The 13,471-nt window shown below is 41.9% G+C and overlaps 1 protein-coding gene across 1 annotated transcript; it reads right to left on the bottom strand.

Moving 5' to 3' along the window:
• Positions 1 to 1,411: 1,411 nt before the first annotated feature.
• Positions 1,412 to 13,471, bottom strand: rnf150b (ring finger protein 150b). The gene is made up of 7 exons (XM_080052331.1): positions 12,707 to 13,471; positions 11,531 to 11,678; positions 8,469 to 8,719; positions 7,843 to 7,997; positions 4,965 to 5,061; positions 3,345 to 3,615; positions 1,412 to 2,775 (listed from the first exon to the last, which is right to left on the bottom strand). The coding sequence occupies exons 1-7, from the start codon at positions 13,016 to 13,018 to the stop codon at positions 2,657 to 2,659; spliced, it is 1,353 nt and encodes a 450-aa protein (XP_079908457.1). The 5' UTR covers positions 13,019 to 13,471; the 3' UTR covers positions 1,412 to 2,656.

Here is a 13,471-nt window from a genome sequence, read left to right as displayed (position 1 = left end):
AAGATCCCTCGACTAGCAAAAAGTAAACGATCCGTTCTTTGATTGTCAGGGTCAAAAGGTTAAATATGTATTTGTTTAAAAAAGGCAGAACGTAGCCATGGTTACGGACACGTGTTGTCAGGCAAACGGACAAATGGACGAACAAGGCAACACTATCGACAGGGTTCTGTGTGTGTGTGTGTGTGTGTCAGTGTGCGTGTGTGTGTGTGCGTGTGTGTGTGTGTGTGTGTGTGTCTGAGAGGAGGTAAACAAAATGGACGGACAGGAAAAACATTACAACGAACAAGGCAACACTAGCGACAGGGTTCCAACGGACGAAGCGTTTTGAATGTTTACAGAACGTGAGGAGAGATAGATAGCCACATGGAAACCTTATGAGGATAGTCTTTCGATTCTCTACCATAATACCAGGCAGACTCTGAGTTTAACTGAAATAGTTTTTAGAACTAATCGGACTGAATCGCTGCAAGGATTCTGTTATCACCTGAACATTTAACGAGATGGATTTTTATTATTTAGCTTTTTTCATTTGCCAATTTTCTTGAATTTCTGTCATTCATTTTTGTTTGCGCCAAATCTGAGTCAAAACCTAGCTCGTAATGAGGACATGGTTATCGAAATTAACTTTATTACGATCAGTGTGTGCTATTTGTCGCATAAAATGTTTCGCATAAAAAAAAAATCACAGGCCAAAATCAATAATATACCATGCAGTGTCTGCCCAGGGATATGGATAGGTTTAAACTGTATAAATAAAAGGAACTATTTTAAGAGAAGAAAGGGTGGTGATACGGCTGAAAACTCCCCTCTATCTTCTTGGAATTTCCATTTTATATGAAAGTTTAGGACCAAAAAAAAATGCTAAAATTCGTCACTATTTTTTAAACATATTTTACTAAATCCAATCTGTGCTTTACAGTCAAACCGTTTGCATTATGTGTTGTAGTGAAATTCTACATGTCATCAACCTTTCTTAATGTGTATATTTCAGTCCTTGGACGTAGTAGGAACCCTGTCTGGAACCACAGAAAGCATCCAATAACGTGGCAATGAGTTACACACACACACACACACACACACACACACAGGCAAAAAAACGAGAAAAAAAAAAAAAAGAAAAAATACTGTGAAAGTTGCTGTTGAATACTGTAGTGAAGACTGTTAATACTGCCGGGACGAATCCACCGTTCGAGCGAAAAATAAAATAAAAAAATTCCCCTAAGAAATTAAATTTTCTGCTGTGTCCTTTCAAATTAAGAGTCTCTCCTTCCAAAATAAAAGTCAGTCAAAAGGCCAAAAAAAATATCAAAATTAAAACCAGAGATTTGAGTCTTCTGGACAAGGACGAGAAAGAAAGGGAAGCAGACCTGAAGAAAAAAAATAAATAAATTTGTCCATTCGATTTTTTTTTTTTTTTTTTTTTTCAATTTTTTTTTTACCTTGAAAAACACAAATATTCCACGACGGTCCAAAAGCACTCCATAGAGAAGAAATAGAAATATACAGGTGCGTCCTGAACAAATACCCTCGTGTTTGGGGAGTTCTCATGCGTCCATTAAGATTCAGCATCCTTCCCAAGAGGCTGAAATTTAAATTGTCTTTTACCAGCCGATTCGTCCAACGTTTTTCGACCCTGTATCACTCTGCTGAGTACCGGTGCCATCTTTGTAGTTTTCTGAGTATGAATGTGACTCAGTTGGACTACAAGTTGGGACAATAATAGTTCCACAAAAGGTCCACAACGGTTGAAATGAAGGACTGGATTTTATATTTCGTAGGTTTTCTCACCGTTTAAGTTTTTCGACAGATGTGTAGGACCAAGAATTAAGTTCCGATGTAGCTCCGCGTACATCCGAACTTTTGGGTGTATTTCCGCCTAAAAATGGAAGCAAATTTGGGTCCATTTAAGACAGAAGAAAGGGTAGTTATATCCACGTTTTGGAAGAACCGAGTAGGGTAGGACCAAGGGGGACACACGAGAGTAAGCGTGTGGTCGTGGGTCCGATCGGTGTTGAAAAAAAACTTAAAAAACAAAGCCGATTTAGGTCCGTAAATCCAGGTAAAAACCCAACACAGTAACCTTACACTCGTTTTTCCTAACTGAGGTCTTTCTTGAGTCCACCGTGGGGACCAGAACACTTTCAACTACGTTTTCTTGTAGTTTTAGTATCGGACAAAATCCAAAACGAAAAAACATATTGGTGACATTGGAACCGGTTTAAAAGAAGAATTATGTGTTGAGAGGATTTAAGTTTTTCTTGATTCAGATCTGGTTTCCGTGACGTCCAAAAAGTCTTCACAAAAAGTAAGTTACAAATCTTCTGAACCTGAAGTGAGTGTCTTTTGGCCCTAGTGTGTGTGTGTGTGTGTGTGTGTGTGTGTGTGTGTGTGTGTGTGTGTGTGTGTGTGTGTGTGTGTGTGCACGTATGTCTCTCTGTGTCTGTGTGTGTGTCTCTGTGAGTGTCAGTGTGTGTTCTTGCTTGTTTCAGTGTGTGTGTTTGTCTGCAGTGTGTGTGTGTGTGTGTGTGTGTGTGAGTGCTTGTTTCAGTGTGTGTGTGTGTGTCTGCAGTGTGTATGTGTGTTTGTGTGTGTGTGTGTGTTTGTCTGCAGTGTGTGTTTGTCTGCAGTGTGTGTGTGTGTGTGTGTGTTCCTCCTCTCAGGATTTGTCTACTTGAGTCTGATCCAACATGGAACCCTCTTCGTCTGACAGGCCCGTTTCCACGGTGATGACCAGGGAGGCCACCGAGGAGCTGCTCGCCATTGGCTGCAGCTCACCTGGAAGATAACAAAGAGATTTATCAATGAAAATAATTCATTCACTTTTTTATTCGCTTTTGGGTAATTTTCCATGTTTTATTGCCAGTGTGTAGAGACAGAGATGGAATGGGTCAGAGAGGGGAATGACATGCAGAGATTGGAAAGATTTTTATCAATGGCTGTGTTCTAAAAGCCTACTAACGTCCTCCCTCCTACATACTCAACATGTATATACTACATACTAAAAGCCCTACTAACGTCCTCCCTCCTACATACTCAACATGTATATACTACATACTGTCTACTTAACCGTCGATTGTGTATGCGAGGTTCGTCGGACCGTTTACATTGAAGTATATAGAAGCCATTAAGGGCTGGTTGAGGGTTAAGAATATGTTTTAAGGTTCAGGTATGAATTAGGTTTATGTTAGGATTAGTGTAAGGGTTGGGGTTAGGGGTTAGGTGTGTGTGTGTGTGTGTGTGTGTGTGTGTGTGTGTGTGTGTGTGTGTGTGTGTGTGTGTGTGTGTGTGTGTGTGTGTGTGTGTGTGTGTGTGTGTGTGTGTGTGTGTGTGTGTCTCCAACCCACCTGTGTGTGTGTCTGTGGTGGCGGTGAGTGGACTGTCTCTCAGAGTGTCCGGGTCCTGGTAGTCTTGGGGCAGTCCGACCCGTCTCACCCCAGGATCGAGCACCACATCTGGGCCTCCCGACTCGCTGAGAGCCCCCTCGCTGGAGGCTCCGGACACCACGGCCTCCAGAGCCAGGGCCCCTACGCCGCCCACCCCGACCCCACCAACACCCACCCCGCCCAGGCCAATGTCATAGTCCATGGTCAAGTCATCCAGGCAGTCTGCATTCAGCTGGAGAGATAGGGACAGGGGTTTAATGTTTAACACCGCACAACACAGATGGATAGGCAAGGCAGGGCAACTCTATTTGTTTATTTGTAACCCTAACCCAATCAAACAACAACATATACAGTAAAAAGCGATTTAAAAAGCGAATTTTTTAAGGATGGAATAGGCCATATTGAATAGAAAAGTCGGCATTCATCTGGAGGGATGGAGGGAGAAAGATGTATTCAATGTTTGACACCATACAACATTTTTCTTAATATTTTTTTTTCTTCTATGGTGCTTTTGATATTTTTCATTTCATTTATTTATTACGGCTCACGGCCATAGCACATGGCATGGAGCACACAATTCAACTGAAATCATTACAAAACTAAACAATGGTGCACGGCAAGGAAAAACAAAACAAAAACATCATTTAAACAATGGCAAAACATTTCTCAAAAAGGCACCTGTTTTAACAATAACCCCTGGCCTACTTGCCCTCAAAAGCGAAATCAGTTTGGTCATGGATGGAAAATAAACATAATAATTTGGCTTTTGAATATGATATACATACAAACAAAACACATGGGCAAGGAATGTCTGTCGTGAGCTATTGCTTAAACAACACAGATAATCAAGAAATGTACCTTTTAGCTCAGAAATTTTACTAAAAAAGTAAAAATAATTTTGGGGCAGATTGTGAATTTTTCTAACATGCGGGTGTGTGTTTAACCATGATGGTACAAATAGTCGGTTTTCTTGTGTAAAGTTTACTGTGATGTTATAGAAAAAGACCAATTGTTGGTATTGTAATTATTCTGGTTACTTGAAAATGTAACTATGGATTTTATATGGATTTGTTTCAGTGTGTGTGTGTGTGTGTGTGTGTGTGTGTGTGTGTGTGTACCTGCTTCTACTATGTTTGTTCTGCTTCACTCATTTTGATCTGAATGTTTTAATAGTTCTTGTCTCTTCGTCAGCTTGTTGTATATTTGCATTGTGTTTTGTGTTTGTGTGTGTGTGTGTGTTTGTGTGTGTGTGTGTGTGTTTTGTGTGTGTGTTGTATTATTACTCAACATCATTGTAAATGACGGTCACCCCTCAATTGATCTAAGATAAATAAAGGAACATTTTTAAAAATAAAAAAATAAATGTAGAGTGGTGTAGGTGTAATGTTTTAGTTTGACTCACGGCTGTCTGTGTGCGTGTATGTGTGTGCGTGCGTGCGTGCGTGCGTGCGTGTGTGTGTGTGTGTGTGTGTGTGTGTGTGTCCTTGTGTGTGTGTGTGTGTGTGTGTCCTTGTGTGTGTGTGTGTGCGTGTGTGTGTGAGAGAGTGTGTGTGTGTGTGTGTGCGCGTGTGTAAGACTCACGGCGATGCCCAGGGCTTTGAGGATGTTCATCTTACACATGGGACAGGTGCGGTGGTCCAGTAACCACGGGTCAACACAACTCTTATGGAACAAGTGTCTGAGAAACAGAAGAAACACAATGGAGTCACTTTAAAGGTGGAGTCAGTGATTCTGGAGAACGCTTGTTGTCAAAATCAGTGAATATCTCCTCATGATCCACTACCTGTCTGAGTGTGCGCTGAAAGAAATCTGATATTAATACACAGCCTAGGCTCTGTAAACAAATGGCATGTAAGCAAAGGGGGCCCAACGTAGCTAGCAAAATGCCCGTTTACAGAGCCTAGGCTGTGTATTAAAACTGGATTTGTTCAGCTCACACACAGTACAGACAGGTAGCGGATCATGAGGAGAAATTCACTGATTATGACAAAAAAGTGATTTTGACAACAAGCGTTCTCCAGATTCACTTTGATACAGTCATCATTCTGAAATCCCTGCAGGAGAATTACAGCAGACCCGGGTTAGAATCCAGCCCGGGTCGTTCTCTGTATGTCATTCCCCTCTCTGTCTGTCTGTCTGTCTGCCTGCCTGTCTGTCCTCTTCACAGCAGACCCGGGTTAGAATCCAGCCCGGGTCGTTCTCTGCATGTCATTCCCCTCTCTGTCTGTCTGTCTGTCTGCCTGCCTGTCTGTCCTCTTCACAGCAGACCCGGGTTAGAATCCAGCCCGAGTCGTTCTCTGCATGTCATTCCCCTCTCTGTCTGTCTGTCTGTCTGCCTGTCTGTCCTCTTCACAGCAGACCCGGGTTAGAATCCAGCCCGGGTCGTTCTCTGCATGTCATTCCCCCTCTCTGACACATTTCATCTCTGTCTCTCCACACTGTCTAATAAGAAGCAAAAATGCCAAAAAATAATCAATCTTAAACACTAAAAAAAATGGAGCCACTTTAATCCAGTCATCGTTCTGGAATCCCTGCAGGAGAACCCAGCCCCTCACACATGAACCCAGCCCCTCACATGGTTCTGATTCAGTTAGAGTTTCACAAGGACAGAGACAGAGAATCCAGATAAACATATAAACATGTTGTTACAAAACACAGCCAGGCTGGAGTGGGAGAGAAAGAGATATGCCCTGTAGTCACATTGAAAACACTCCCTGCGTTCCAATCCCCATACTTCCCTACTATCTAGTACGCCAGAAAAAAAGATTTAGGATGTCCCAATACATGCAAGTCAATTGTAGCATGCTGAAAATATCTAGATGCCCCACTAACTCCAATTTGAATGGAGTATTCGTCTTTATTCTTGACATTTCTTGTGATGTGATTTTGTTTTCTCTCCTGTGGCCCTAAAACTCTTCCGTACTTTAGTATGTAGTGTAGTAAAAAGACTAAAACTCTTCTGTACTTTAGTATGTAGTGTAGTAAAAAGACTAAAACACTTCTGTACTTTAGTATGTAGTGTAGTAAAAAGACTAAAACACTTCTGTACTTTAGTATGTAGTGTAGTAAAAAGACTAAAACTCTTCCGTACTTTAGTATGTAGTGTAGTAAAAAGACTAAAACTCTTCTGTACTTTAGTATGTAGTGTAGTAAAAAGACTAAAACACTTCTGTACTTTAGTATGTAGTGTAGTAAAAAGACTAAAACTCTTCCGTACTTTAGTATGTAGTGTAGTAAAAAGACTAAAACTCTTCCGTACTTTAGTATGTAGTGTAGTAAAAAGACTAAAACTCTTCTGTACTTTAGTATGTAGTGTAGTAAAAAGACTAAAACACTTCTGTACTTTAGTATGTAGTGTAGTAAAAAGACTAAAACTCTTCCGTACTTTAGTATGTAGTGTAGTAAAAAGACTAAAACTCTTCCGTACTTTAGTATGTAGTGTAGTAAAAAGACTAAAACTCTTCCGTACTTTAGTATGTAGTGTAGTAAAAAGAAAGAGTATGTGATTTGGAACGCAGGTAGTGTATAAATGACTTCTTTCAACACATATTTTGACCAGAAAATGTCAGCTTTTGTAGTATTTATTAAATTTTTTTGTAATCAAACCATCATATTAAGGGTGAGACAACGCGGCAAAACATGTTTGTCCATTTCTCCTCCATAACATTTCTTATTTCATACTAGTAATTGAAAGGTATTAGTAGAGTTTTATGATTTCTAAAATGAAAAAAAGGCTGTATCCAAAATTCATTCGACAGACAGACAGACAGACAGACAGACAGACAGACAGACAGACAGACAGACAGACAGACAGACAGACAGACAGACAGACAGACAGACAGACAGACAGACAGACAGACAGACAGACAGACAGACAGACAGACAGACAGACAGACAGACAGACAGACAGACAGACAGACAGACAGACAGACAGACAGACAGACAGACAGACAGACAGATAGATAGATAGATAGATAGATAGATAGATAGATAGATAGATAGATAGATAGATAGATAGATAGACAGACAGACAGACAGACAGACAGACAGACAGACAGACAGACAGACAGACAGACAGACAGACAGACAGACAGACAGACAGACAGACAGACAGACAGACAGACAGATAGATAGATAGATAGATAGATAGATAGATAGATAGATAGATAGATAGATAGATAGATAGATAGATAGATAGATAGATAGATAGATAGATAGATAGATAGATAGACAGAGATAGAGCGAGACGGACAGACACAAAGACAGACGGACACAGACAGACACACACACAGACGGACACAGACACACACACACACACACAGACAGACAGACAGACAGACAGACAGACAGACAGACAGACAGACACACAGACAGACAGACAGACAGACACACAGACAGACAGACAGACACACAGACAGACAGACACACAGACAGACAGACACACAGACAGGGCACTAACCTGCATGGCAGAATGCGCACCACGTCGTTGGGCTTGTACCCCTCGATGCAGACGGCGCAGTTATCAAAGTCACACTCCGTCTCTGCGTCTCCTTTCCTGATGCTCCTCACCTGCAGCTTACTGATGGCCTTCTTCGCCGCATCGCCCAGACGACGCTGGGAGGGCACAGAAGAGGAAGTAACGGAAGGATTTAGAATGGGTTCAAATAAGGTTCAAACACATTTTTAACATTACTTTGAGATCACAAAAAGACATTTCAATAACACACACACACACACACATTTTTAGTGCTGCACAATTAATGTACCAGCAAGCGCAATGTGTGCTTGTGCGTGGTCATAACTGCACGAATGGCCGCGACTTGCGATAAATAAATGTGCACATCTGTCTCAAAGCGTTTCTCTCTGAACCTCTGTATGTAGTAGAAGACGAGCCAGGCGAGGGAGATGATCATAGTCTCTCTCTCTCCCTCCCTGTCTCTCTCCCTCCCTCCCTGTCTCTCTCCCTCCCTCCCTCACCCTCTCCCTCCCTCCCTCACCCTCTCCCTCCCTCCCTCCCTCACCCTCTCCCTGTCTGTCTCTCTATATATCTATGTGTGTGAGTGGCGTTTTTATCTAGTTATTTACCTGGTTGCGGTCCCGTGCGTTGGCGTATCTGAAGCGTTGTATGTAGTAGAACACCAGCCAGGCCAGAGAGATGATCATGAGGACGATGAAGGAGATGGACACGAACACCACGGAGGTTCTGCTCACGTACTTCTGCAGGTTCCGCGTTCCTATGGTGATCGTCATGGTTACCGTCACGTTCTTCTCCAGCAGCGACACGACCTCGCGACCTTTGGGCTCCGGAATCATGATCGCCACAACCTCGCCCGTACCTGGGGGGGGTTTATAACCAAAATACACTGTTAATGCATGGTGGCCTAGGCTCTGTAAACTGTGGGACCCGTACCTGTTTATAACCAAATACAGTGTTAATATGTGATGGCCTAGGCTCTGTAAACTAGTATGTTGCTTTAAATAATCACAATTCTTGTTTGTGTATCTTCTGTTTTATCCTGTCCTTGTCCTATCTGCTCTTATGTCTTTTTTGTTTTTGTTTTGTTGAGGAAGCCTGTAAGGGGAAGGGGGTGGGGGTCGGAGGGGTTAGGAAGCCATAATAATTTGGAAAAACTTAAAATGCCTTCTACTATACCTGTTTGTGTATTTATATCCTACTGCCTCATTGTCTTTAATAAAAATCACAATTCAACCAATCCAGTGTTTATACGTAGCCTAGGCTCTGTAAACTGGTATGTTGCTATCTAATATGGGACCCGTACCTGAGGGGAATGTACAAGGTGTTTATAACCAAATCTGGTGTTTATACAAGACAGCCTAGGCTCTGTAAACTGTGGGACCCGTACCTGAAGAAATACAATTTAACAAATCTAGTGTTAATACGTGATGGCCTAGGCTCTGTAAATCGGTATGTTTCTTTTAATGATCACATTTCAACCAAATCCAGTGTTAATACACAGCCTAGGCTCTGTAAACTGTGGAACTTATATGAACAACTAACATGGCGTACTCTACTTCACAGGTTTCTATGGACATTGTTTAAACTAATATAAAGGTAAATGTTAAGATGAAAATAAAAAGTCAACGAGGTGTCATGTAGGTCCCTTCAGTACTGTTATATAGTCCAGGAAAGGCTGACATATCTGTTTAAACTTCTCTGCTTTCCCTGAAATCTCATAACGAATTTGGAAACTTCACTAGATTTGAGGCTAAAAAACTCTGTTACTTTTGTAGGAAAAAACTGTCCATATTTGAGCCAACTAATTATCTTTTGTTGAGATAACTTAACTTAACGTAATCATATCAAATTCTGTGTTTTCCAGAATAAGGAGATAGCCCCCCTGCTTCGATATGTGGCTCATGGAGTTCTCTAGCGCTCTATATATGGAGAAAATCCGCTATGAGATTTCAGGGAAAGCAGAGAAGTTTAAACAGATATGTCAGCCTTTCCTGGACTATATAACAGCACTGAAGGGACCTACATGACACCTCGTTGACTTTTTATTTTTCTGCTTAACATTTACATTTAGTTTAAACAATGTCCTTAGAAACCTGTTAAGTAGAGTACGCCATGTTAGTTGTTCATTTTGTTTTGTCTTGTTTGTGCTCACTGTGTGTGTGTGTGTGTGTGTGTGTGTGTGTGTGTGTGTGTGTGTGTGTGTGTGTGTGTGTGTGTGTGTGTGTGTGTGTGTGTTCTTAAAATCCAGAAGTAAAGTATTTAAAAAGTTCCATTATGACATTGAGGTCAAAGAATGTTCTCAAGCAGACGCAGCCAAACTCCAACAGCTGCAACATTTCACAAAGACAAGTTTGAACACAACTCGATCAGCTCTGCAGAGGGGTGTGTGTGTGTGTGTGTGTGTGTGTGTGTGTGTGTGTGTGTGTGTGTGTGTGTGTGTGTGTTGTCAGGAATGACATGTAGACCGGATGAGATGTTTAAACTGGTATGTTGCAGCTACATTGGGACCAGTTTACAGAGCCTAGGCTGTGTATTAACACTGGATTCTCTTTCAGCGCACACACAGTACAGACAGGTAGTGGATCACACACACAGTACAGACAGGTAGCGGATCACACACACAGTACAGACAGGTAGTGGATCACACACACAGTACAGACAGGTAGTGGATCACACACACAGTACAGACAGGTAGCGGATCACACACACAGTACAGACAGGTAGTGGAACACACACACAGTACAGACAGGTAGCGGATCACACACACAGTACAGACAGGTAGCGGATCACACACACAGTACAGACAGGTAGCGGATCACGAGGAGATACACACACAGTACAGACAGGTAGCAGATCACGAGGAGATACACACACAGTACAGACAGGTAGCGGATCACACACACAGTACAGACAGGTAGTGGATCACACACACAGTACAGACAGGTAGCAGATCACGAGGAGATATTCACTGATTTTAATCAACAAGTGATATCCCGGGTCGTTCTCTGCATGTCATTCCCATCTCTGACACATTTCATCTCCGTCTCTACTCTCTACACACTGTCTAATAAAAAGCTAAAAAAAATGCCAAGGCGTCCCCCCCCCTCCTGGGCCGGGCCCAGCAGCAGACCCGGGTTTGATTCCAGCCCGCGGTCGTTCTCTGCATGTCACTCCCCTCTCTGCCCCATTTCACCTCTGTCTCTACACTATCAATAAAGCATAAAAATGCCCCAAAAAATATCAAAAGAAATAGGCTAATAAAATGTAACTGAATATGTGTAATAACAAGTACCTGGATGTGGCACCATACCCGTTTACAGAGCCTAGGCTGTGTATTAACCCCATGTCTAATAGTCCTACCAGTACATACCTGTTTACAGAGCCTAGGCTGTGTATTAACCCCATGTGTAATAGTCCTACCAGTACATACCAGTTTACAGAGCCTAGGCTGTGTATTAACCCCATGTGTAATAGTCCTAGCAGTACGTACCAGTTTACAGAGCCTAGGCTGTGTATTAACCCCATGTGTAATAGTCCTAGCAGTCCCTACCAGTTTACAGAGCCTAGGCTGTGTATTAACCCCATGTGTAATAGTCCTACCAGTACATACCAGTTTACAGAGCCTAGGCTGTGTATTAACCCCATGTGTAATAGTCCTACCAGTCCCTACCTGGGTGTGGCATGGTGATGGTGTCGTTGGCGTTGGCTGAGCCCACGTTGAAGATGACGACGGCGGACGCGTTGTGAGCCGCGGCGTGACGGATCTTATCTTTACACGTGCAGTTTCCCCTGGCGATCAGAGCGATCCACGCAGCTGCCTGGGGGCGAGGGGGAGGGGGGGTTTAGATTAGGTTTACATTTCACATAATTACATACAAACAATATAATAAACATAGTGATTAAGTGATTTAAGTGAGTACTGTAATTGTATATGTGTGGTTGGGTGTGGTTGAAATATGTACAAGCGTATATGAAAACCACACCCAATAACATTTGAATATTAGAATTAGGGCTGCAACTAACGATTATTTTAATAATCGATTAATCTGTCGATTATTTTCTCGATTAATCGATTATTAATCGATCAGTGTTTTGGTCCGTAAAATGTCAGAAAATGGTGAAACATTTAGATAAATTTTCCAAAGCCGATGTTGACGTCCTCATATGTATTGTTATGTCCAAAACACACAGATATTTCAGTTTACTGTCATAATAGGATTAAAGAAACCAGAAAATATTCACATTTGAGAAGCTGAAATCAGAAAATTTGGACAATTTTTATTACAAACTTACTCTAAACGATTAATCGATTATCAAAATAGTTGGCAATAATCGATTATTCGATTAATCGTTGCAGCTCTAATTAGAATACAACAGAATAAAAAAGAAAATGTAAAATGTGTTAAAAAAATAATAATGCAAATGCTTATTATTGCATAAAAGCTGTGTGTGTCAGAGAAGTGAACATTTTCTAAGGTTTATTCTCATAACTGAATAAACAAACTTTCCTCACAGGGAAAATGTGATCCCTGGAACACTGTTTGAAGTTAGAAAGCTTCCTGAAAAGTTACTGTTTCACTGTTGTTATTGTTTACAGCAGCAGGGCCCACAGTTTGGTTTACAAACACATTCTACTCTTACGTTATGGTTCCAGGTTCCTCAAATAAAATAATTTGATGCATGATGATAGAATATTCAATAGGCTACTAAGAATTACATGTAGAGAAAATATGCTTAGCAAACTAACTGCAGGCTCTGTGAATGTAAACAAAGCCCCTTCCTCTGAAACTACACAGTGCATCTTTAAAATAACATACAAAACATATAAATATACATATATATATACCTGTGTAGGGACCATGAACCGTGTATTTGGATCGCAGGCCTGCCTATCCAGCAGTCCTCCAACGGGCAAAACAACCAGCCCCTTCGCGTCTCTTTTGGGCGAGTTTTCCCCATAACGACCGCATTCAGTTTTCTCCGTGTGGGTCTCGGATGTATTTGGGTCCACGTACGTGATGTTGACGAAGGCCGTGTACCACTCCTCTCTTTCGGCCACGGTGAAGTCCAAACACAGGAGATGGACGAAGCAGAAGGACAGTAGCCATGTAGACAGGGCCAGGCTCCGACAGGCCGCCACCAGAGACCCCTGTGCCATGGCTAGATCTCCAACCCGGCCAGAGAGCACTGATTCTCGGCTTGAGTAGCTCCGAGACGCCCAGGTGGTAGCTTCACTCCAACAACGGTGAAGTGGACCCCCGCCTACTCCACCATTTCACGAGCCGACCAAACACGACGCTATTTCACAAGCTTTTTCTCCTTTAAGTCGCTTTATTTGACCGTAAATTCGCTTATTTTAAACCCTTTTTGGTGTTTTCGTCAAAGACTGTGTGGTTCTCGTGTATCCTAATAACCGACGACTCCATTTCCCCAACTGATTTCAACCAACTGATTTTCCAACCGTCACAGCTCCAAAGCAAAACAACACGACAAGATTGAACCGTTTCGATATAAAATCCTAAACTATGATTTAACTGTGAAGTAAAGGAATAAGTTAGTTATGTGTTGGCTGTTTGTAGCGAGCTTTAAGATGCATTGTTTTGACTGGGCC

This window comes from Ammodytes marinus (assembly GCF_949987685.1).
Source record: "Ammodytes marinus genome assembly, chromosome: 23".
Classification (NCBI taxonomy): domain Eukaryota; kingdom Metazoa; phylum Chordata; class Actinopteri; order Uranoscopiformes; family Ammodytidae; genus Ammodytes; species Ammodytes marinus.
The sequence above is the reverse complement of the archived record's forward strand: the minus strand, read 5'-3'. Positions and strand labels throughout refer to the sequence as shown.